This window comes from Macrobrachium nipponense, chromosome 28, assembly GCF_015104395.2.
Source record: "Macrobrachium nipponense isolate FS-2020 chromosome 28, ASM1510439v2, whole genome shotgun sequence".
In the NCBI taxonomy this organism is placed as follows: Eukaryota; Metazoa; Arthropoda; class Malacostraca; order Decapoda; family Palaemonidae; genus Macrobrachium; species Macrobrachium nipponense.
In genome coordinates, this window is record NC_087217.1 from 27637676 (window position 1) to 27663593 (window position 25918).

General features: G+C 38.2%; 1 protein-coding gene across 1 annotated transcript in view; it reads right to left on the minus strand.

The window, feature by feature from the left end:
• Window positions 1-25918, minus strand: part of LOC135201137 (dynein axonemal heavy chain 7-like) — a 75099-nt gene that overhangs the window by 12344 nt on the left and 36837 nt on the right. The window contains exons 46-73 of the mRNA XM_064230015.1: window positions 25091-25303; window positions 24524-24601; window positions 23714-23808; window positions 23096-23237; window positions 22285-22398; window positions 21539-21679; window positions 20996-21154; window positions 20050-20183; window positions 19442-19537; window positions 18681-18861; window positions 17769-17996; window positions 16562-16663; window positions 15434-15560; window positions 14846-15066; window positions 14334-14454; window positions 13426-13565; window positions 12804-12892; window positions 11380-11533; window positions 10763-10896; window positions 9739-9930; window positions 8387-8546; window positions 7430-7675; window positions 6670-6867; window positions 5436-5619; window positions 4924-5069; window positions 4527-4679; window positions 3954-4105; window positions 975-1194 (exon numbers count right to left, since the gene is read on the minus strand). Coding sequence (XP_064086085.1) covers window positions 975-1194; window positions 3954-4105; window positions 4527-4679; window positions 4924-5069; window positions 5436-5619; window positions 6670-6867; window positions 7430-7675; window positions 8387-8546; window positions 9739-9930; window positions 10763-10896; window positions 11380-11533; window positions 12804-12892; window positions 13426-13565; window positions 14334-14454; window positions 14846-15066; window positions 15434-15560; window positions 16562-16663; window positions 17769-17996; window positions 18681-18861; window positions 19442-19537; window positions 20050-20183; window positions 20996-21154; window positions 21539-21679; window positions 22285-22398; window positions 23096-23237; window positions 23714-23808; window positions 24524-24601; window positions 25091-25303 — 4320 coding nt within the window. The remainder of the gene's footprint in view (window positions 1-974; window positions 1195-3953; window positions 4106-4526; window positions 4680-4923; window positions 5070-5435; window positions 5620-6669; window positions 6868-7429; window positions 7676-8386; window positions 8547-9738; window positions 9931-10762; window positions 10897-11379; window positions 11534-12803; window positions 12893-13425; window positions 13566-14333; window positions 14455-14845; window positions 15067-15433; window positions 15561-16561; window positions 16664-17768; window positions 17997-18680; window positions 18862-19441; window positions 19538-20049; window positions 20184-20995; window positions 21155-21538; window positions 21680-22284; window positions 22399-23095; window positions 23238-23713; window positions 23809-24523; window positions 24602-25090; window positions 25304-25918) is intronic.

Genomic DNA, 25918 nt, shown 5'->3' on the forward strand with positions numbered 1-25918 from the left:
GGTTTTATATGAACAGGGGTTCATCTGAATAATAACAACAACAACAATAATAATATAGTAAGAACATACCATTCAATCATTACATAAGTCAAAGAGAGGACTCCTGATAAAAAATTCTCAAGAACGCCAGCGTTAACCATACTCTAGTTTAGTATTTCATGCAACAGTTTGACTCTGACGTACAAAATAAAAGCAAATCATACTTCCATTCGTTTATCTTTTTACAGGACAAGAAGACAGGTTAGCATACAAACAACTAACAATTTTGGCAACAGAGGCAGAGTACAAACAACTAACAATGTTGGCAACGGAGGTAGTGTACACGCGACTAACAATGTTGGCAACAGAGGTAGTGTACACGCAACTAACAATGTTGGGAACAGAGGTAGTGTACACGCGACTCACAATGTTGACAACAGAGGTAGCTTACAAACAACTAACAATGTTGACAACAGAGGTAGCATACAAACAACTAACAATGTTGGCAACAGAGGTAGTGTACAAGCGACTAACAATGTTGGCAACAGAAGTAGCTTACACACAACTAACAATGTTGGTAACAGGGTTAGCATACAAACAACTAACAATGTTGGCAACAGAGGTAGTGTACATGCGACTAACAATGTTGGCAACAGAGGTAGTGTACACGCGACTAACAATGTTGGCAACAGAAGTAGTGTACACACGACTAACAATGTTGGCAACAGAGGTAGTGTACACGTGACTAACAATGTTGGCAACAGAGGTAGTGTAAACGTTGGACTAACATGTTGGCAACAGAGGTAGCTTACACACAAACTAAACAATGTTGACAACGAGGTAGCATACAAAGCAATAACAACAATAACAATGTTGGCAACAGAGGTAGTGTACAAGCGACTAACAATGTTGGCAACAGAGGTAGCTTACACACAGCTAACAATGTTGGTAACAGGGTTAGCATACAAACAACTAACACAGAGCCTGCATCCCACCTCGTACGACGCAAGCAGATTGCGCAGCTGTTTAGCCGAGATCCTGAGATCCGTGTCGGAGAACGAGTAAGGGACGTTCCATCCCAGGGGTCCGAAGAGACGGCGTTCCTGGACGACGGCGTGGAAGAAGCAGAGGGAGTAGACCATCCTGCGGAACTTCATGGAGGATCCGGTGCCCATCAGGAAATCAGGCTCGGACAGCGGGTCCGATAAGTACAGCCTTTGGATGGAAGAGCAGGTGATTGTAGGAGGTGAGAGGGACGTTACATAGGGACGTGTAGGATTAAATTTCTTTTGTTTTAAGGAAGGAACAGCGGCAGTTGAGTTGAAGCAAGTGTTGGACTGTGCATGTTGAGGCTTTCGAGGGCTTTAGCATTCATCTTCAGGGGGGGCGGGGCCTTGTGTATGTATAGTTAACTGCTCATGTCCATCTGTGTGTAAATCACTTAACATCATTCCGGTAACGAAAACATTTACTCGGTTGCAAAGCTTGACTTCACCAGTGCGTAAAAAGGATCCTGTATAACCCAAAGAAGCAGTGATGAATGTTATTTAATTGTTCTGATTTATGGGTACATTCTAAAGTGTTCTTATTTAGTTGAGGGAGACTTTAAGAAACAGGAAAGATTTAGTAGAGAGGTGTTAGATGTCGCCTGAGAGAGAGAATAGGGCTACGCGGGGCTGCGGTCATTGTAAAAAAAGACTTGTAAACGCTAGGGGTACCTGGATGCTTGATGTCTTTGGGGATTCAGATCTCTATGAGGAGGCAGCAGGAAGAGTTATTTACATAAAAGGCATTGCTCAAGACCATCGCTGGTGCAGAGAGAAGAGAAAGTTTATTCACAGGACGAACACCTTCTGACTAACCTGTTCAACTTGCTGCCAAAGAGACTGGGAACATGGAAGAAAAGTGGGGGGGAAAAGGAGAAAAAAAAGTCGTGAGCAACTGGACTGAACGAGAGTGATGAAGATTGAATCAGAGCCTGTTTACCTGTGTTGGAATCCTCAGTTTGATAACACAAGTTTCAGACTGCAGTCTTGCGAAATAAGTTGAATGTGAAGGGGTGCCTCTATGAGTTTTGGGATTGAATTTAACCACAAAACAAGAGAAAGCCAATTTTCTTCTCAAGTAACCAATCAGAAGAATAGCTGCATCTCGTCCCTCGGACATTTTTGGAACTGATACGAATATCATATGTACTTAAAGGAAGAGCTCAAATAGTATTGTTACTTAAGGGAACGGCACTGAATTGCATTTTTATTTTCGTCTTTTAGACATTAAAAGCAACAATGGTTCACTCCTGAACCATTTGCGAGAGCAGTAGCCAATTCACTTTTAAACACTTGAAGGTTCAGATATTCTAGGCACTTGAAGATCTAGTAGCTAATCAAATTTAAGACAGTTGAATGAACGTTTTAGAGCTATCTTCTGGGAACTGGAGGTAACAGATACCAATCATTGTAGACAGTAAAAGGTCCAAAACTTTCTGGGACCTGTAGGCATTTGAAAGAACGCCTGCGAACTTTCTTTCTGGAATTGACGGAACAGCTGCCAATTAGTTTTAGACTTTAGACAATTAAGGAACGTTTTCGAACCATGTTCAGTGAACTCAAGGGAGCACTTGCCAATCAGTTTTAGCCAATCACAGGACGGTTACGAAGTATATTCGAGGAACCTGAGGGAAGAGCTGCGAATTTTTTTTGTTAGACGAACTTGGAGAAGAGGTTGCCAATCGTCTCCTGGGTGGTTACAGGAACACTTGTTCTGATTTTCTATGCACTTAGAGGAACCAATTACGACTCATGTTTTCTAAATATCTAACACAATACCCAATATGTGCATTAGACAAAGAATTTTGGATTTAACTCTTACAGAAAATGCTGAAGATCAGATTTTGGTCAAAACACAAAGAAACAGAAATAGCTAATGATACAAAAATAATGCAAATATGAGACGAAAATAAGATAGATTACGTTGATATGTACGATAATGGATTTATAGGATGTGATTACGCTGACTAAATAATACTTATGAGACTAAGAGCATGTCATCAAAATAATATGTTTTTAGACAAAGACTGCATCATCTACACATATCATACTTATTTCGCTAATAGGGTCATATCCCGAGGCTGAAAAAGTGTCAATACACAGTTATATAACAAAGATAACATCTAAAGATAACATATTTTTTCAAGAAGGATTATTTGTAAGAAGAAGGATTATTTTTTAAGAAGGTTACTAGCTGACATCAAAGAAATATGAAAAACATTAACCATACATAGGACAGATCATGTAATTCTGACATTAACATATTATAAAATATGGAAAAATCACTCATAGTTGCCAAGCCAGATAACGTAAAATCAATCAACCTTCCTTCTGATTTACAAAGAGGCCATAAAGTCAAAAGTATCACAAAAAATATCGGAAGGATGGCTGTCCCTGAACCGTGTCACTCAAAGAACTCTGTGGTCTCCAAATATGATTTTAGCTCAGACTGACTTCGAAATCAAACAGCTATAACGTGAATCCAGGGAGAAAAATATCTAAATGTTGTAAAAGAATTTCTCTAAATATCAACGCAACTAAAATAAAATTAATAATCCCGACGTTCTTTTTTCAATACAGACATTGTTCCATTTCTTGAAAGCACAGGCTGAAGGCCCCGAGTTGATTGTGGGGGGGTTGAGGGGAGGGGGGCGAATAAAAGAATATTACGTAGGCCTTTGAAAACACGCACATACACACAACCTTGAACTTTGACTGTGGAAATCGAAGAAGACCTTAAACAGACCCAAAGCAAATGGAAGAAAATTATAATAAAAATTAACTGTCCAAAATATACACCTTGAATTTCTTTTAAACCAAAGGCCCAGTGTATACTTATGCACCCTCAACCACGGCCCCCACCGCAAATCAGAAAATTATGAAAAACTAGCAGGTATGAAAACCAAGAGACTCAAAGAGACCACTCACCTCTTCAGGTTCGCCCTGAGGCCCTTGGGAGGCTCAGTGACCATCTTGATGCTCGATTGCAGGACGCTGACGGGGAAATGGGCGGCAGGGTAGCTGGTCAACCACAGCCTGAAGTCGGCGTGGGTCGTTTCCGGGTTGAGGTCTTCGCAGAGCTGCGTCGATGAAGAAATCAAGAAAGAAATAAATGGGATAAATAGACGATAAGATTTAGGACACTATACATAAACCTGCTACCAAAATCTAGTCCAGGGCCGAATGAAAAGAGAAAAAGTGTAGTTTAAGTCAGGAGGAAACAACAAATTATGTTATTATTATTATTATTATTATATTATATCATATTCATATGGAACAAGCCCACAGGGACCAATGACTTGAAATTCAAGCTTCCAATGAAGATATTGTGCTTTAGGAAGACGAGAAATTAAAGGGAAATACAGAAAGACTCACTTAGTAGAAAACAATAATTCAATAAATCAATAAATAGATAAAAATCTATTAAAATCTAAGGAGAATAGCATTAGGGTAGTAATGCATTGTATCTTCGAACTGAAGATTCATAGGACAAGAACTCACCTTCTCCAGCTGCGGCATGAAGGACTTGGCAAGATGGCAGTTCTGCAGAAGGACCCACGTTCCTATGCGCATTCCTTCCTCGATGAGGCGTCTCGCCACAGGGCCCTGCCCTTGACCCAGGGACACGCTCTGCAGGCGGTCTCCGCCCATGCCCTGGGGGAAGGACAATCGACTGTATTTTATAGTCAGCAATTCATGAGTTATCCCTCAGTCGCCTCATCATATTGCCCCAAACTTCAGACGCAACGGGATCCCTAGCTGGTGGCAATGCTTCAGGAAAAAGACAATAAAATAGTTTTATTGCATAACAATATAGCTTAGCAACTACCCAGCTGTGCGTATATCCCTTTGCAGCCAAAATCTTGAGTAATCGTCAAAAACCCTTTTACTAATATACCTGGTCCTCGGCAAACTTTAGGAGGAGGTTAGTCGGATCGGCTCCAGGCGTCAGGAGGAAGATCAGAGGAAGACAGCAGTTGGAATCCACGTAGGTGCGGGCCAGGTCGAATGGTGGGGCTTCTATGTAAGCCTTGCCTAACAGATCTGTGGATTTTAAAGATAAATAAGTTTCAGTACATTACCTATATTTCAGACTGCCATCTCTCTCTTCCGGTAGCTAATGCCAGACAGCCATCTCTGAAATATAGCACTTATTTTTTATATTTTGGTGTATTTGTGGGCTCCTTTTATTAGATGGTATTCTGCTATAACAGAAAATTTTTACCAGTCATATTATTATTAAAACTTAAAACACATTCACAAAAAATTTCAGTAATATTTTAGAAACGAAACATTTTGATAAAACTCTTACAAAATGGAATACGCCATGAACGAATAAGCCATGAACACTTAAGTCATTAGCACAGTAATATAAAACAAAAGTTCTCATTATAATTGAAATGTTCCTACCCGCAACGTAATCCTGGATGGCAGCCACGACCTTATCCGGACGGAGGCACCGAAGGACACAGAGCAGCTGCATCCTGGACAAGGGCTTCTCTGGGTCACAGGGAATGGTCTCCTTCTGCGGGGACTCAGACTCGAACACCCTCCGCCAGTCAGCTAAGTGAGCCTTGCAGTCGTCGACGAGATGCTGGTGTATCAGAAAAACCCTGTTAAAAACTGTCTATTTATAATAATAATATAATATATATATAATATATATAATCTATAAAATATATAAATTATAATATATATAATATCTATATTATATATAATCTTCTTACTTAGATATATATATATATACATATATATATATATATATATATATATATATATATATATATATATATATATGTATATATATATATATATGTATATATATGATATATATTATAGATATATATATAGATACTATATATAGATTATATAATCTATATATATATATCTATAATTAATCTATATATATATAGCTTATATATATATATATATATATATATATATTGAGATATATATATATATTAGATATATATATCTCTATATATATATATATATATATAGATATAGATATATATATATCTTATATATATATATATATATATATATATATACATATATAAGGCAGTCCCCAGGTTATGACGGGGTTCCGTTCTTAAGCCGAAAATTGTTGTAAGCCGGAAAATCATCAAAAATTCTAAGAAAACCTTACTTCTAATGCTGAGGGTTTATTTAAAATGATGTAAAATGCATTTTTATTCCATATTTCATCAAAAAAACCTTCAAACATTGATTATTTTGCATTTTTGGAGTCATTTCATCTGCCAGATCAGCGACGTAAGCAACATAAGCCTGGAACATGCGTTGTAAACCTGGAAATTATTTCTGATGAATATAATTGAAGTGTCGTAAACTCGGAACGTCGTAAGCTGAATCCGTCGTAAGCCGGGAACTGCCTGTATACATTGTTATGATATGAAAGGCCATGGTTGTCTTCTCAAGCAAGAATGATTTCTCTACGTGCACTACAGTAAATTTCACTCTCTGCATGACCTAAGCATTGATTTGGGTACCTGGTACATGATTAACTGTGTTGGGCCACAGATAATGAGTGGAAGGGCATAATTATTAACTAGACCCAAGTTTCAGAGAAATTAAATTCTTAATCAAGAAAAAATAATAACTGGAAAAGCAAACCACAGGATACCTTCAAGGACCCTAAACAGGAGAGCCACTGGAACTGCTGCCAGGACGTCTCTGGAAGCCATTCAGAGGCAGGATTAGGCTGTGGATCCGTTGCGAGAGCCACGCCGCCCGTGAGGAGGAAGAGCCACTCGGAGTCCTCCACCTGGTTCTCGGATCGCTGGAGGTTGACGCACATCAAGAAGGAGAAGACGAGTTTGTCCTGGAAAGGGGAAAGAGCTCTTATGGATTTTGAAATGAAACTATTCTGTATCTGTAGGAGAAGAAAAGTACTATAATGAATAAGGTTATTTAAGATGGTATATTTAAAGTGGATATATTGGACAAAAGATTTCTCACCATATATAAAATGATTTACATGAATTACTACTATAAAGTAATAAAAATACAAATGTTTTTTGTAGTGTAAAGAGCAATAGCATAGGGAAAGTACTAACAAGGAATGGGACTGTTTACAGAACAGTAATCGTACAGTACTGCTATACACCAGAAATGAAGAGCACTATCCAGACATAGACTGATTCACATGCATTAGTACTATCCAGTAATAAAAAAAATATATATATATATATATATATATATATATATATATTTGTTTTTTTGTTTGTTTGTCTTGTAATAGAAAGAGCAATAACATAGGGAAAGTACTATCAAGAGTTAGGACTAGTATTTACAGAGCAGGAAATGAAGAATACTATCCAGAAGCAGAACTATACACACAATGAAGTAATATTAGTCCCTGATCAGGGTAACCACTGCCTAACCTTCTCAAAGAGCCCAGTGCAGACGTTGTGGTACAGACTCAAGGTGAAGTGACTGCTCAGAGCCACAAGCCTATCGTTGAGCTCGCTCGCCTTCTCCGAGTTGTCGATGGAGTTTGAGAATAGGTTGACGAACCAAGACAGCGAGTACTGGTACATGGGGTCGAGGCAGGTCAGGTCACGCAGCGTGAAGAACAAGATGGAGGCTGTCACGGCCACTGGGCGGTAGCCCAGGCGGGTGGCGTTGATCTGGAGAGGATGGAGAGGCACATGTAAACAGATTGGGCAGGTTCTGTTACAGATTTGAAAGGGTCTTTTAACTCTTTATGACTGGTCCAGCTCTGAGGCAACGGAGCCGAAACAGTCAATAGGAATGCTCGTTGAAGAATGGGATAGAGGTGATAGACATGCCAGCTATATTGTTAATGTTTCATGCAAGGATAAGTAGACTAATCATCTTTGAACAGAGGCATAACAGCAAATATTTAAAGTAAAAATGGAAGATTTTTAATTCAATAAAAAAAAAATAACATTTAACACCCATCAACAGAATTGGTAGCTAGATTATTATTATCAAGATCACAATATTATTATTATTATTATTATTTATTATTATTTATTATTATGATTATTATTATTATTATTATTATTATTATTATTATTATTATTATTACATGAAAAACCAAGTGGTAGCCAGATTATTATCAACAACACCAACATTATTATTATTATTATTATTATTATTATTATTATTATTATTTTATTATTATTATTATTATTATTATTATTCAGAAACCTACTAACATGGAACAAGCCCACAGGGGCCACTGACTTGAAATGCAAGCTTCCCATGAATACAGTGCTCATTAGACAGTAAGACTCTACCATTAGTAGTATGAACAGAAGTACAAACAGGTATATTTACAGAAAAAAATGTACAAAACAGCTTCTTTCAGTTACCTTCTTCTCCGTTTCCTCAGCGATGGCCTGTTTCTCCTGCGTCTCCTTAACGAGCCTGTTGGCGTCACTGAGGATGTTGATGGCCGTCTCATCCTCCAGGATGCTGCCCTTCGAGGAGGACAGGGTCGACAGGATACGGTCCTCCAGCTCCTTCAGGTTCCTGTGGGGAGAGAAGAAGGATTTTTTTTTTTAGAGGTGATTTAATGATTTTCAAGAAGATAGAATGAAAGGAAATAATATTATCGGGAGATTTAATGAGAAGATAAAGTTAAATGAAATGAGAGATTTTCTGGAAAATAAAGTAAGATGAAATGGGAGATTAATGGGAGATTTAATGAGAAGATAAAGGAAATGAAATGAAGCATTTTCCGGCAGATAAAGTAAGATGAAACGGGAAATTATTGGGAGATTTAATGAGAAGACAAAGTAAAAAAAAAAGGAGAGATTTTCCGGAAGATAAAGGAAGATGAAATGGGAGATTTAATGAGAAGACAAAGTAAGTGGGAGATTTCCGGAGGTAATTTCTTGAGAAGATAAAGTAGGATGAAATGGAAGATTTTCCGGTAGATAAAGTAAGATGAAATGAGAGATTATTGGGGGATTTAATGAGAAGACAAAGTAAGAAGAAATGAGAGATTTTTGGGAGATTTAATGCAAAGGTAGAGAAGGAAAGATGGTAAGATTTTTGGGAGATTTTACAGAAGATAAAGTAAGAATAAATGAGATATTACTGGGAAATTTGATGAGAAGATACAGTAAGAAGAAATGAGAGATTACTGGGAGATATGATGAGAAAATAAAGTAAGAAGAAATGAGAGATTACTGGGAGATTTGATGAGAAGATAAAGTAAGAAGAAATGAGAGATTACTGGGAGATCTGATGAAAAGATAAAGTAAGCAGTAAGAGATTATGGGGAGATTTAATGAGAAAATAAAGTAAGAAATAAGAGATTATGGGGATTTTTAAAAAGTAAAGAAAATAAGACATAAGTGATTACTGGGAGATTTGATGAGAAGATAAAGTAAGAAATAAGAGATTATGGGGAGATTCAATGAGAAAATAAAGTACGAAATAAGAGATTACTGGGAGATTTGATGAGTAGACAAAGTAAGAAGAAATGGGACTTTATTGGGGAGATTTACAGAAGCGAGGCAAGATTCTGGGGTTGTTATAAAGACAGAGAAAGAATAAATCGATTTAGGGGGAGATTTGAGAAAAACGAAAACCAAGCCTTCCATTTGCTGAGCAAGAAGACTTTAAGGACGAAGCTGCTATTCCCCTCGACCTTCCCTTGACCCCCCAAAGGAAACACTGACACCAAAAATTGACCTATAACTCAAAGGTCACTCACTTCTTATTCTGCGCCGTCTGGAGCATGAGGGTGACCCTCTCCTCCTCCAGCTCCGGTTTCTCGTGGGCGACGACGAGAGCCAGAAGCTGGTCCTCGAGGCCGGCGCCCGTCAGGGCGAAGTTGACGAGGGTGACCTTGACAGACACTTCCGGGACGTAGTTGGGGTTGCTCAGCTTCGTCGTTAGGTACATTCTGAAATGCGTCGAGGAATGGTAATAATAATTGATAATCATCTTACTATAATGAAACTTGGCAGGCGTATAGTGGTGACCCCTGTTTATAATGGGGTTTCAATCTTACCTCTCCCCCTTCCCCTCCGAAGTGGGTGGGGATTAGAAGGGATTCCCGTAGACTTACTTACTTTATGAATTTATCATGAATAATTTCTGTATACATATATTTGCTAGTAATAATAATAATAAATTTATTCAATATGCACACAACTTGCTGAAGAAACTTCCATTACAAAAACTGAGAGAGAGAGAGAGAGAGAGAGAGAGAGAGAGAGAGAGAGAGAGAGAGAGAGAGAGAGAGATAATGGTAAAGGGTGATAAATATGTAAATAGGAAGAAATAGAAAATAAAACCGATAAACCTGAAATCCAGGAGACATCATCAGCAGAGAGCAGAAATGAATTTGTTCCTCTCTTTCATATTTGTAGATCGGACAATTCCACAGTGCACTAAGCAAACTTATTCCAAACTATGGTTGCAGCCAAGATGAAACTCCTACCAAACTGAGCATTAAGTCTGATACTAGAAAATACCACACTATTTGCAGAAGCAACCTGCCTAGTGTCGCTAGCAAAAACCTGCATTGATTTTCCAATTAACCTCCTCTAAGAGCTACAATGTATTCATTGATCGCTTCTCCCGGCTATGTACAGGTGGAAGTGGACTAGTGTATTTGTGGTCATCCAATCAACCCCACCTGAGATCTGCTTATTATTCAGTGGGAACATTCCTTAGATTAATACAGGTGGACAAGACAGGTATACCTGACGATCTTGTCCAATGAACCTCACCTGAATTCTGCCGAATACTCGATTGTGGCATCTCCCAGCTTGATGCAGGTGGAACCGCTCTGTTTGAAAGTCTGCTTCAATAAAAGTGGTTCTAGAATCGGGTCCAGTTCTTCTCCTACGTTCTCTAGAAGCACCTTCAGGAGGGAACAATAATTGAAAGGATCAGAGGACCTGACATTACTATTTATAGCAGGGCCTAAATGAAAGGATCAGAGTATAAATTATTCATCCAGATAAATTGATATACATCGCGAGTGAGTACTGATCAAAGATGCTTGTTATTTTCTCTCTCTGCTTTCTGATTTTCTCTCTCTCTCTCTCTCTCTCTCTCTCTCTCTCTCTCTCTCTCTCTCTCTCACACACACACACACACACACTCCATCTGTGACCCACAACAGTCGAATCATAAGGTATTATAATACAATTCACTACTTAGTTCAACCGAAGTATAAAGGATAGTTCAGGCAATACGCTAAACACTTCCCTGCCTCGCTCATGGGATCGAACGCAGGTTCCTAGAGAAGAGAGAGAGAGAAGAGAAGAGAAGAGAAGAGAAAAGAGAAAAGAGAAGAGAGAGAGAGAGAGAGAGAGAGAGAGAGAGAGAGAGAGAAACTAACCGGCTGTCCGAACTGGACGCAGTTTTCCAGTGTCCGAATGAAGTCCGGATCCGATAGTTTGACCACCTGGAGCGAATTGTCCTTCTCCATGTTCCGGATCCACTTGTTGGCCTGACCCTGAGGGTCGATCAGGAGGGGCCAGCGGGTGGTGTTGCTGCGGTGGGAGGGAAGGAAGGTCACAGAGGTCACAGAGGACACACGTTATGCGGAAGAGGTTGGTGTCGGTGATTTGTGATTTCAAATATTAGGCTGAAGTCACAGATTATATTCAGTTGGAAAAATACTACACAGTAAATAATAATAATAATAATAATAATAATAATAATAATAATAATAATAATAATAATAATAATAAAATTAATAATATATTCAGTTGAAAAACACAACGTTTACAGTTGTATAATAATAATAATAATAATAATAATAATAATAATAATAATAATAATAATAATAATAATAATAATAATAATAATAATTATTATTATTATAATAATAATAATATATATTCAGCTGAAAAACACAACGTATACAGTTGTATTATATAATAATAATAATAATAAATAATAATAATAATAATAATAATAATAATAATAATAATAATAATAATAACAATACGTAATAATATATTCAATGGAAAAACACAACTTGTAGAGTTGCTTAATAATAATAATAACATATTCAGTTAAAAACAATATAAATTTGTTTAATAATAATAATAATAACTTTGAACGGCCAGTCATTACCAAAGGTGTCAGATGCCATTATTCATTTCCCGTCAAAAGGTAATTACACGTTAATAACTAACCACCTGCTGTTAATGAGACCCTCGTTTATCAGACCAAACATATAGATGATCAGTGAACAATCATTTGTAATCTCCATAATTAGCCTCGGCGATTGAAGCCAATGCGCAGATAATCGCCCCTGAACAGCTGATAATCAATCTGCTGCTGTTGATAAGGCACAAGTTCATTGTTGTTTATTAATAATCTCCACCAGTTATTGCCAGTTACCTGGACTGATTTGCAGAATAGCATAGAATATAGAATCTAGGCCAAAGGCCAAGCGATGGGACTAGCGAGGTCATTCTGCGCTGAACGGGAAATTGAGAGTAAAAGGTTTGAAAGGTGTGACAGGAGAGGATGGAAAGTAAGATGGAAGGAAGAATACGAGTGGAGGTACAGTAAAAGGAATGAAAGGGATTGCAGTTATGAGTCGAAGGGACGCTGCAAAGAACCTTAAGTAATGCCTACAGTGCACCATGCTTGAGGTGTACTGACGGCACTCCCCCACCATGGGAGCTAGGGGACGAAGGTGGACTGATTTGTAACTCTGTCGCTAGGGTATGTTTGCTGGCAATTTCCATTCCTCTACACCAAGCTCTGGGTTTACTACCAGCTTCATTTTTCCCGGGCTGTTCCTACCTGATGATGACGCCATTGTCGATGCTGAAGGGGTCTGTTGGGAGGCCGTTCAAGGTCCAGTCCCTGATGGTCAGGGGGTCACCAAGGGCCTGTTGGCGAAGGGCAAGAAAAACTGGGTGTGAGTGATGCTGAAGATGTGGATGCTGATCAATGAATAAGTGTCTGGTTCTAAATCTCTGTCTCTGGACTTACTGATGCCAGCTCAGACTCTCCAGAACAAGGTTTTAAATGTCTTGTCTGTATATCTGTCTCTACACTTACTGAACCCAGTCTATATCTGTCTCTGGACTTACCAAAGCCAGCTCAAACTCTCCAGAACAAGGTTCTAAATCTCTGTCTCTGTATAGCCTCTACATTTACTGAAGCCAGTCTAAATCTCTGTCTGTATACCTGCCTCTGCACTTGCTGAAGCCAGTCTAAATCTCTGTCTCTGTGTCTGTCTCTGCACTTACTGAAGCCAGTCTAAATATCTGTCCCTCTGTCTTTGTCTTTACACTTACTGAAGCCAGTATAAATCTCTGTCCCTGTCTTTGTCTCTACACTTACTGAAGCTAAAAGTTCTGTCTCTGTGTCTGTCTCTACACTTACTAAATCCAGTATAAAACTCTGTCTCTATACTTACCGAAGCCAGCTCAAACTCTCCAGAACAGGGCACCCCACGGTCTCTGCACTCCTGCAGCCAACGGGCAGTCTGCTCTGCACGATACTCTGGTGTGAAGGCCCCAAGGTAAGCTATGTCCCCAGCAGCTAACAACATGTCGCCTGAAATAAGTTCATTAGATAAATAAATCACGTCAGTAGTATAATTACTACTACAGCTGGTTTACTTAAGGTAGATTCTTGGGTGAGCCCTATGCCTACGAGACGTTTGTTTGGCGGCCGCTGATTGGCTGGGAGCTGCCTTACCTCCCGGTACCAGCCAATCAGCTGTCGCCAAACAAATGTCTCGTAAGCATATGGCTCATCCAAGAATCTACCTTAAGTGAACCAGCTATAGTAAGAGGTCCCCCTTGTGAAGGTAAGTGAAAGCTCGAGGTGCAATATTAGAAACCTTATACGTAATGAGGGAAAATATACATTAGAGAAAGTATTAATAGGCCTAGCAAGTATTCCCAAACTGGGATAGCTCTGAATACAGTATTTGTTTTGTTTACTAGTTGTGTTTTATCTTCTAAAAACAGGATGCTATATAACTAACAGGATTATATGAAAACTAAGTTTAAGTATGGCTTCCTTACATATTTTCAAAAAATAAGTTGTATTAACCATTCATTTGTTTTGATCGTCTTTCCTTTTCTTCTTCAGCATTTGGTTTTCCATCATTTACAATAATTTTTGGTGGTGAGGCCCTTCCAGAAAAACCGCCACTCTTGGTTCATTGCGCTGGCCCCAATTTACAAGCCATGTACTGTAGTCTTGGAACACACACACATCATTACTTCTGAAAACCTTTATAATCCCCATTTCTCAATCACTAAACATACCCAAGATACCAGAGACTCGAAGTCCAACCAATTCTGCCAGACTGACCTGTGAGAAAGATGTAGACCTGTGCCAGGTGATGGGCATTGTCAGTCCATCGAGTTTTCTCGCCTCCTAGGGCAGCTAGCAGCTGTTCAGCTCGGTCTTTCTTGATGCTACATAACTCTACCTGTAGACAACAAAGAAAACTCGACAGTTTAAGATACAGATGAGTCACATAAAGTCTTGAAGAGAAAAGGAGATAGTAAAACCTCCTTTTTAAGTGATTGGGCTACGCAGCAATGCAAATTTCATTATCTTGCATCAGCTCCTGTAGTATTTCTGAATTGCAGGTCATGAAAAATGATAAAAACAGCTGAAGTCCATTTCAAATTCCATGCCAGTGTAGTGATACTAAGCTCATATCTATCTATTCTCCGTCAGTGTGTTTATTTCGACTCGAAAAACCAAATAAAATTACACAATGTTAAGAAAAGGGACAAGAGACACTGACTTCTATAACAGCTTCTTCGATCTCAGTCTAGCAGCTTTAACTCACCATCTGTTCCAGTTCAACTCACCGTCTGCTCCAATTCCAGTTTTTCCTTCTTCACGGTGTCTAGCTCTGCCTGCAGTCCGGCCAACTCTTCCTGGACTCCTCTCAGGGCTTCCTGCTTCTTCCTCAACTCTCCCATGAGTCCCTGGTACTGCTGGTCGGCCCTCTGAAGGGCCTCACGTTTGGGGGCGACCTTCCTGTCGACTTCTTCGTATCGCTCCATAGCTAGGACCCACTTACATAAGCCTGGAAGATGGAAGCTTTCCATAAGGACTAGACTACACCTAATGTACAGAGGTTTTCAGAAAGAAAAATAGTCTTTGTTCGGGCTAAGTTTGCCTTCATTATCCAAAAGGACAGGTCAGTGACATTAGACAGAAGTTATGAGAGAATTTTGTAAATCCAGAAAGAAGAATAAATGTCAAGAACTTGTTATAGTTCAGCTTAAAAATTTAATTCTGCCAAGGACAATGGTAAAAAAATAGGACTAAAATACTGATGTAGTGATACATAATACAGTTTAAAAATGCACAGCATGTTAAGAAAAGTGGTCCAGTAACCACCTGCAGAGCTACTGAACCAGACTTATAAGGAGGCACACTTCAACACTTACTTTCCGCAGCCTTTGAGGCCACTTTAATCTTCTCGGGTTTAAAATCGTCGTTGTCCACATACTTCGAACGGATCGTCTGAATGGCTTTCTGGCTGATGTTCTCCTTGTCGAAGTTGAGGAGGTTTTCCTGGAAGTGAAGGTTTAAACATGACTCGTTTTCATATTCAGCTCCATTTGGAATAAATAGATAGAAATGATGACATTGCTGAGTTGAGTTGAATATAGAACTCAAGCACTGGGACATATGAGGTCATTCAGTGCTGAAATGGAAATTCAAAGTCAAAAGGTTTGAAAGGTGTAACAGGAGGAAAACCTCCACGCAGTTGCACTATGAATCAAGTGTTAGGAGAGGGTGGAAAGCACGAGGAAGAAAGATAATATGAAAGGAGGTACAGTAAAAGGAACGAAAGTGGTTGCAGCTAGGGGTCGAAGGTAAGCATTCCATTCCAAAGTCGAAAATGTGATAAAAGTAAAAAAATAACACATGAGAATTTCAGCTGATTTCGTCCTCTGAGGATCCTTTCAGAAAATGTTTATTCTACATTTACGTCCTTGCCTAACGGCCTAGAGGTAGTTGGTTAGAAGAATATATACAATAATCATACATATTCGGCGTACTTTTCTTATATATATATATATATAATATATATATATATATATATATATATATATATATATATATATATGAAAATATATATACACTGCAGACTACATCTGGATCATTATACTGTAATGATTCGACTCACATTTCGTACATTTATAAGTTTCATATATTACATCTCAACATGAATAACCTCATTGTTTACTCAAATCAAAATTCATAAACAAAATATTCATATTCTTCCTGTTTTAGGACATCGCATCTACACATCAACAACTTTACTGGTCTTGTTACTTCATAAACCTAATTCACATAATGGTAAAGTGTTTGCAAGTCAATAAACATAATAGTAAACACACTATCATTCTGTTTTAATAAGTGATCATGTGTTTACTAGTCAATGAGAAGTCGGAAATCATTTTAACCTTATGAAAATGTGTTTTAAAAGTCAATAAAACTCAGAAATAATTTTACACACTGAAAATATGTTTATTAGTGAATGAGAAGTTACAGAAATTTTTTTTTACCTTAAATTTGATGTCTCCCAGAAGTCTTTTGCTGACTGACCAAAATTCTTCCACCATCTTGCCTGTACCTTGAGGATCCGGTATGCGGTCTGGTTTTTCTCCCTTGGTTGAAGAAGATTATTCTTATTATTATTATTATTATACATTAAGAAGATGAAAACTATTCATATAGAACAAGCCCGATAAAGGGGTCATTCACTTGAAATTCAACCTCCTAAAGAATATGACGTTTATTCAAAAGAAGAAGAAGAATAAGAAGAAGAAATGAACTTATTATTATCATACCTTTTAAAAATCGCAATGGAGGAAGATATTTGTTTTTGAGGGTCAGTCATCTCAGAAATTCAAAATTTGACGTTTTTCTAGAAAGAGTTATAGCTTTGTTTTTAAGGGTTAATACCATCTCTGGTGAATAAATAAATTTTGTGTCTGTTTGTATAAGCAAACAAGTAAACACTATGACGACTCGGTAAATGAAAACATATTTGATTTAATATAAATAATTATTTAACCAGGTACTTTTTAAGAGGCAAGTATCTCATCCCATCAGAGGATAAATACATAAATAAATAAATGAATAAATAAAGAAGTGAATGAAGAAATACATAAATGAAAAAACAAATGAATAAAATATAAACAAATATATAAATGAATACATAAATAAGTGGATAAATAAATACATAAATGAATAAACAAATGAATAACAAATAAACAAATATATAATGAATAAATAAAGAAGTGGATAAATATATACATAAATGAATAAACAAATGGATAAAAAAATAAACAAATAAATAAATAAATAAATAAAGAAGTGGATGAAGAAATACGTAAATGAATAAACAAATGAATAAAAAATAAACAAATATAAATAAATAAAGAAGTGAATGAAGAAATAATAAATGGATAAAGAAATGAATAAAAATCAACAAATATATAAATGAATAAATAAAGAAGTGGATGATTTAACATATAAATGAATAAATATATGAATAAAAAATAAACAAATATATAAATGAATAAATAAAGAAGTGAATGAAGAAATAATAAATGAATAAATAAAAAATAAACAAATATATAAATGAATGAATAAATAAATAAATAATTTAATAAATAAAAAAATTAAGTGTATAAAAAAATAAAAATAAATAAATAAAGAAATAATTGTAAAGAAAGAAAGAGCTGGCCCTTGCCCCTCCCCACTTACCAGGAGGACGCAGACGGCCTCCATGACGAGCTTGACGCCCGCCGGAGGATTCTTCATAGCCTTGATGAAGACGATGTCGTCCTGCTTGATGGTGTTCAGGGCTTCCGTGGCCTCCTCCAGGAGCGGGAGGGCCAGGTTCAGCTCAGCCTCGCACTCCTTCCGGATGACGTTGGCTGCTTCGGCTGCCTCGTTGGCCACTTCCTCGTCCTGCCTCACCACTCGCTCGACCTTGGGTTAGGAGGTTAACCTTGAGTTAGAAGGCTGTTTAGATTCAGAGGGCTGACCTATAATCCCAAGTTTGACCTTGAATTAGAAGGTCGACCTTGGACTAGAAGGCTGGTCTCGTATCAGAAGGGTAACCTACAATCCCAAGGTTAACCTTGAACTGGAAGGTTCACCTTGGATGAGAAGGGTGATCTCTTAGCACAAGGTTAACCTGGAATCCCAAGGTTGACCTTGGGTTAAAAGTTGATCTCGTAGCAGAACCTACAATCCTAAGGTTGACATAGAATCATGAGTTTGAACTTGGGTTGGAAGGCTGACCCTGAATTAGAAGATTGATCTCGTATCATAAGTTAACCTAGAACCTAAAGGTTGGCAGGTTGGCACAGAATCACAAGGTTAACCTTGAATCACAAGGCTGATCTAAAATCACTAGGCTAACCTTGACAAAAGCTCATATCAGAAAGTAAACCTACAATCACGAGATTGACATAGAATTAGAGGGTTGACCTCCTGACCTAAAATCCCAAGGTTGACCTAGAACTAGAAGGCTGATCTCATCATAATGCTAATTTAGAATCACAGGGTGACATACAATCAGAACGTTGACACAGAACCAGAATTTTAGTCTAAACTCCCATGGGTGACCTATTATCAGAAAGTCCTTCTTTTCCCCTCAAAGGAACTTACTTCGGCCACTTCCCCTCTCCTCTTCTCTACCACTGCCATCTTGTCCTCGACTTCCCTGGTCTTCTGCAGGAGGATGGGCTGCAGATTCAGCAGTTCCTGTTGCATTGCCAAGACCGAGGTCTCTGCTTCCTCCAGTCTCGCCAGACCTGTAGTGTACCGACATTCCAGTTTCTTCACTTCCCTGTGATGGCAGAAAGAGAGAGAGGTTTGATCTATTTAAAGTTTAACAGTTTCATTTGATTTAAAGACGCATTTGAAGAAAGTTACAAACACTTTACAGAAAGAGAAAGACATTGAATATGACAGAGTTATTGTTAAAGTTCAATTTCATTTTATCTAAAGATGTTGAATGTGACAGATTTATTTCAAGTTGCATAGATCCATTTAAAGTTACCTAGGTGCCTTTACTGCCACAGAGATCATTTCAAGTAATACAGAGTCGTGTAGAGCCACAGCTTCATTCAGAGTTAACTTATTCACTTCATCAAAGTAAGACCTATTAACTCCAAGTACAAGAGATTTAGAGCTAATAGTCTCCCTACACTTCAAGTAACAGATATTAATCTTACGTATAATTCAATGTGTTTAGATTTTTTCAAACAAGATTCTCTCATCTACGCAATTTAATGGCCATGTTTTGGCTTCTGAAGTGTGAAGTTATGTTGGTATATGGGGTTTTTATATGTGGGTGGATATCTATAAACACATCTCCCTTGAGCATTTGTAACTGTAATTAAACAAAATCATCGGATAAGACTCACCCTCTCCTTCGCTCTAATATGACCATGTAGGTAGCCAAAAGCTGAAGGTATGACGTCGGGGTGACGTAGTTGTACCGACGAAGATGCTTGATAAACCTAGAGAGAGAGAGAGAGAGAGATAGAGAGAGAGAGAGAGAAGAGAGAGAGAGGAGAGAGAGAGAGAGAGAGAGAGAGAGAGAGGAGAGAGATATTTTCTGAATTCTCGACCTTCTGAGCGTGATTCTAATTAATTCATTACCTACTGAAAGTGAATCTGTTTACCTTTTTACCTACTGAACGTGATTCTATTTACTTCTTAACCTCCTGAACGCAATTCTATTTACTTTTCTATTGAAATTCAGCACGAAATCATTCTTAACAGTACTATACTATCAGTTCTCATCACCATAAGAAAGCAATAACAAAATATTCAGCATCTATTTTCTCTTCAACGTAAATAAAATAATTATGAATATCATTTTTATTTATCTGGATATCTCATCAAACCCTCCCATTCCCCCCACCCCGTAAAGCCACTATAACCCCCACTCCGCCCCCCAAACCTCTCCGACTCCTCACATACACTCAAAAGAAACACATTGCCAACACTCTCCCCCTCGAAGTACTACCTTTCAGAGAGGTCCTGCGTGGAGGTGTGGAAGTACTGGCAGAGGGACACGCAGCCCTTCAGGGTCTCCGCGGGCAACTCTACCCCCTGAAGGAGCCTGAGGGCCACAGCTTCAAGGGCGTCCTCGGGCCAAGGCTGGAAAAATAAAAGGGAAAGTCAAAAGTTGAGTGGAAAAGGAAATTGAATGACCTACATCCTAGTTAGCTACAATAAACTAAGCAAAATTAAAGGAAATCTTTTTATTTCTTCTAAGTCTTGTTCTCCCTGGCTCTCTGACTTTGTGACTGATTGAATGATTGAGTGACTCGGAATCATGTGGCATCATTCGTACATCACCCTCTGCTTTAGCTGTACAATCTCTGTAACATTACTCTGTGACGTTTCTGATTTTAAATAATAATAATAATAATAATAATAATAATAATAATAATAATAATAATAATAATAATAATTTCTCGTTGAATCTCGATCTTTCGCTAAAAAAGGCTAAAATCAATATTATCACGATTAACCGACCATCACTGAGACCTTACATAAATATAACTTGAAAAAATACTTAGTAAATGTATACGTATATTCGTATACATATAAAATACATAAGACTGAAATAGTTTGGAAACTAGAAATGTTCTCTATTTATTCAGAGCCCTTGTTGAACTAAGCAATGAATTATGTATCTGGTGCAGGCTGTAACTATGATGGATTATTATATTATTGTTAATATCATTATGAAACAGCCCGTCCAATTCTCAACACATATGCACCACTCACCTCTATAGTTTTCACAAATAGGGCTCAGAAGCAGCACATCCAATACTCCACATACAATGCGCCACTCACCTCTAAAAGCTTGAACGCCACTTATTCATTGAGAGAAGTAAAAATCGATTGCTGAGAGAGAGAGAGAGAGAGAGAGAGAGAGAGAGAGAGAGAGCTTCTTCCATCACCTGGAACCAGTCGATGGTGCAACAGGAGAGGAGAGCAGGGAACTTCCTCAGCCTGTTCCTGAAGGCTTCTCCACAGGGTGACATCGCGAGGACTACGTGCAGCTGTTCCCTCACTCGCTCGACGAAGAGCGCCCACAGGGCTGCTGTGCTCCCGTCAGTCTGTCAGATAATAATATGTTTGTCATTCAATCAATGACAAACGGCTGGTCCGATGGGCATGAAACTTGGCAGGTTATAGTGGGGAGCCCTAAGATGGTTTATAATGGGGTGTCATCCTACCTCCCCACCAACCCTCCGAAGTGGGTGGGGGTGAGAAGGGATTCCCTGAAATGGAGCTGCTGGTTCTGCCCGTGAAACATGGCTGGTTATGCCCGTAGACTTGGTTACTTTACGAATTTTCATACATAATTTCTGTATACATATGTTTGCTAGTAATTAATAATAATAATAGAATGATCCGATCAGTTTTCACACAGAAAATTCGTGATTTCAGAGAAAGAAAATTCGTGATTTAAGAGAACTACTTAGGGAGAGAGACCTGACCTGCTTGCTCTTGTCCCTCTGTCTGTCGATGTTCCTCATCTTGTCGCAGATGGTGTGTTTCTCGTCCGAGGGGAAGAGTCCTGGAATCTCGCCGATGCTGAGGATGCTGCTGATGGCTTCCAGGAAGATCTCGTTCTTGATCTGGAAGAAGTGAGGAGAAATGAGGATTACACTTCAGTCACGTCCTCCTTCTTTTTGACTGAGGTTAGAATGGAATGGAATACTATAGAATTTAGGTCAAAGGCCAAGTACTGGGTCCTGTGAGGGTATTCAATACTGAAATGAAAATTGAGAGTAAAAATATTTTAAAGTTATAACAGGAGGATGACCTCAAAGCAGTTGCACTATGAAACAAATGTTAGAGAGGGTTGAAAATAAAATGGAAGAAAGAGAATATGAACGGAGGTACAGTTAAAGGACTGAAAGGGGTTGCAACTGGGGGCCGAAGGGAAGCTGCAGAGAATCTTAAGTCATGCCTACAGTGCACCACGCGAGGTGTACTATAGTAGATTCACATCAACCGTGCATTTGTCGTCTAGGCCAGTCTCTTATGACGCTCCTGTGATAAGCCAATCACAGGACTGGAGGGTTCCCAGCCCCGTGATTGGCTTATAAACAGCCAATCAGGAGCGTCGTAAGGGACTGGCCTAGATCATCAAACGCACGGTTGATGTGAATCTACTATAACAGCACCATTGACTGGAGAGAGAGATCAGAACGAGAATGAACTTCCTCAGAGGTCTTACCTGAGTGTCACTGAAGAGGAAGACGATGTGCTGCTCCCCTACCCCGGCCTTCTTCAGGATCGTCTTCAAGTCTTCTCTCCACTCGTTTAGGCCGTAGCTTCGACTCATCTCCACCTGCAGGAAAGGACCTCGTCATTGACAGGTGAAAGAAGAGGTTCTTGAGAATAACTACTTACCATTTCTAATTATTCTACATAAACAAGCCCGAGAAGAGCCTTTATTAGGCTCAGAGGTATGGATAAACTAACCCGCTATGATAATAATAATACATAACTCTTAGTTATTCCAAATAAACTAGCAACGATTACTCTAAGCTCTGACAGTTAAAATAAAATAATTTTAGAAAATATATAAAAAGAAATTCTCCTCTAAAAGATCAAATTATTCTAAAAAAAAACCGGCATCAGTTACTTGATGTTTCAAATCTACATAAACAACTCCTGTTAACAAATTTTGCCTGTGTTAAAGCACATCAAAAACGCATTTTAAATAATCAGCTCATTAAAAAAACGTAGCCAACAACCATTCAAAAAGTGCATTAATTTCAAAACCCTTAAAAAACTTTACAACAGCTATTTTTACAAGTTTTAAAACACACACAAATGACAAATTTATTAAATTAATTTGCATTTTTCATAACTAACAAACCTGAGGTCATAAAATTAGGATAAATCTTCAAGCACCAGCTGGTAGAATATTCATCCTAATGTAGAGACCAAAGGTTTGTTAACCATCCTTTTAAGAAAATAAAATAATTCTAAAAACAGCCAACCACCAATTCTAAAAACCGCAAAATACCTCATTGTTTTACCTCATAGAGCTCATAATCAGTGATATGAGCTGCCAGACGAGTTAAGGAGTGCCTTCCACTCCCTCCTACTCCTACCAGCATGGCGTGGCCCCTGGGCTGACGAAGTACTCGGCAGATCCTGGCGAGGTGCTCTAGAGCAAACCTGAAATGAAGGAAATTATTTGGTTGAAAGGATGTCGACTGATCAAGTTTGTCTCTAGGTTACAAAAGAAGATAGTGATTTCTTTGTATAGGAGTCAGCAAACATTGATAACAGTTATATGAATTTAATAACTGGTATAGGGCGGATTATGTAATCACTTTCATAATAGTTAATCACTTGGGATCCTGTCAAGCCAAAGAAATTGTGAAAAATCCGAAGAATTTGCAGTCAACTCCGAAATTTGTACAAAATGAGGGGATATATAAAATGAGGGGGTTCCCCCTTAGAAACAACCCTCGAATTTCGGGTTTTGACTTAAACCTTCCTGGGAAGAAGGGGAGTTTATGGTAGAAATTTGGTAGCCCTATCTTTCATAGTCAGGGAGTTGATAACGAACATACATACAAATAGACTGACAGAAATTGCTTTTTATATACATAGACTATATAAATAATGTCCTTAATTAACCTACTCACTTGAACATGACCAGACTCATGGGCTTCTTACTCATGTTGTTGAATTCTCCTAAATAACCCTCGACAGTGCTTCGGAGTCCTTCCAGGTCTTCAACCTGAAAGGAAAAAAGAAACTTTATTTCCTACTTTGTTTTGGAAATGGAATGGGACAGGCTTAACCAAAAAACGAGTACTTTATTCAATGAATATATCAGTGAATTGAAGATGCCTTGTATATAAAACGCAGAAGCCTTGGAAATTATTCATTTTCACTGGATGTCAGACTTCTAAAAGTCCTTATTACATCTTAGAAATTTTTTGATAATTATTCATTATTCATCAGGTATTTCAATGACATCTAGATAACTAACACTAACCAAAAACCTCTGAAAATAATTCATTGCTAACTTAAAATATCAATGACCCGGCGGTATCTGATATTTCATCAAAATAGATACTATGAGAATCATTTTTTACCAGTTTGAAAAATTAATTAAAATTTCACTGAAGAAACCAGTGATTTACGAGTGACTTCCATAAGATTCAAAGACGTTTTAAAGATCAGTTTATTAGTACATTATAAGGTATACAGAATGGTTTGTTATTCATACAGTAGATACAAAGATATACAGGGAAGCAGCAAGACTAATACTAATCAGTGGGAAGGGCCAACAATTCTTAGAAAAATACCTAAGGATGAAACCTACACCAGAATGGAATGCTAGGAAACAGAAGCCGTTGGAGAGAATTTATTTCAAAATTGATTTTATGTAAATACGTTGATGATGAAGGAGATGACGACTTAAACTATAATTAGAGGAAAAAACTAACCTGGACGTAATGTCGACTCTCACTCGTGGGGTCAGCAAAGTCACAGTAGACGAGGTTACGAAGGTCATTCTCAGACACCTGAGGGTTTAAATTAATATTTAACAAAGACGAAAAAGGAGGAGGAGGATGAGGAGGAGGAGGAGGAGGAGGAGGAGGAAATTAATGAATAAAAAGATGCATCCACATTTCTGATAGGGTAATGTGTGCATGGTATCATATCACATTATACTGCGAGATGTAAGGTGGAAAATTAACGACTCAAAGTGGATTATCAAAATTATATCCATGGAAAAAGAAGCCTGTCCAAAGAAATGACACCCAACTTGATGGCATCTTATGTATTCATGATAACTTCACTCAATATTTCCTATGGCATAAGTAAACAGCACCTAACAGGAATATATATTTGCATCAGGAAACTGACATTGTGAAGTGCCATAAACAGAAGATAAAAGAATCAAACCCTTCTTCATCTCTGACCTCTCTCATCTCCCCATCACCAAGCACCCATCAGGAATATCTATATTTGTATTAGAAATCTGACATTGCAAAGTCCTTCTCTCTCACCTCCCCGTCGCCGTCATCGTCCAACTCAGCGAGGAGTTCGTGCAGGTTCTCATTCAGGTGTTTGCTGCAGGCAGTTGCCACCTTCTCCAGGAGCCAGGTTCTGTCTCCGCTGTCCACCAGGCGGTCGTAGAAGACCCGGAGCACCTCGTGGACCCACATCTTCTTCATGGAACGCAGATCCTCCATAGTTTCAGGGACTGAGAGCAGCACTCCCTAGTTGTGAGATCGGTTGTGTTTTCTATACTGAACATCCTTTCTGTTTATACTTAGAGACACTAAAGTAAGGAACTACTGCACTCATACCTCGAGAGCTGTGCTCTTTAAGTAACTGTAATTTGAGTAGTACGAACAAGATATCCTGCTTTTTAAAGGTACGATGATCAAGTAGGATGATGCTCCTAAACTCAAATTGAGTACCCCTGAAGTAACAGCAATTCAAGATCAATTTACGAAGCTGGTATTCTGGTAGGTAATAAACAGAGGATTGAAAAAGAAACCCATAAAATTACTGTGTATATCATGTTTACTTATAAGTATTTACATTTTAATTTAACTCAACACTCGAGTGCTTTCAGGCCCTATCTGTGGCCCTTTTTCAAGAGATGTGTAGGTTGTCAGCCTGGGTCAAGACTGCTGGGCCTTGACCCAGGCTGACAACCTACACATCTCTTGAAAATGGGCCACAGATAGGGCCTGAAAGTACTCGAGTACTGAGTAAAATAAAATGTAAATACTTATAAGTAAATACGATATGCACAGTAATTTTATGGGTTTCTTTTTCAATCTTCAGAAGAAAACTGAAAGAAGTTTTTGTTTGGTTTAAACGGA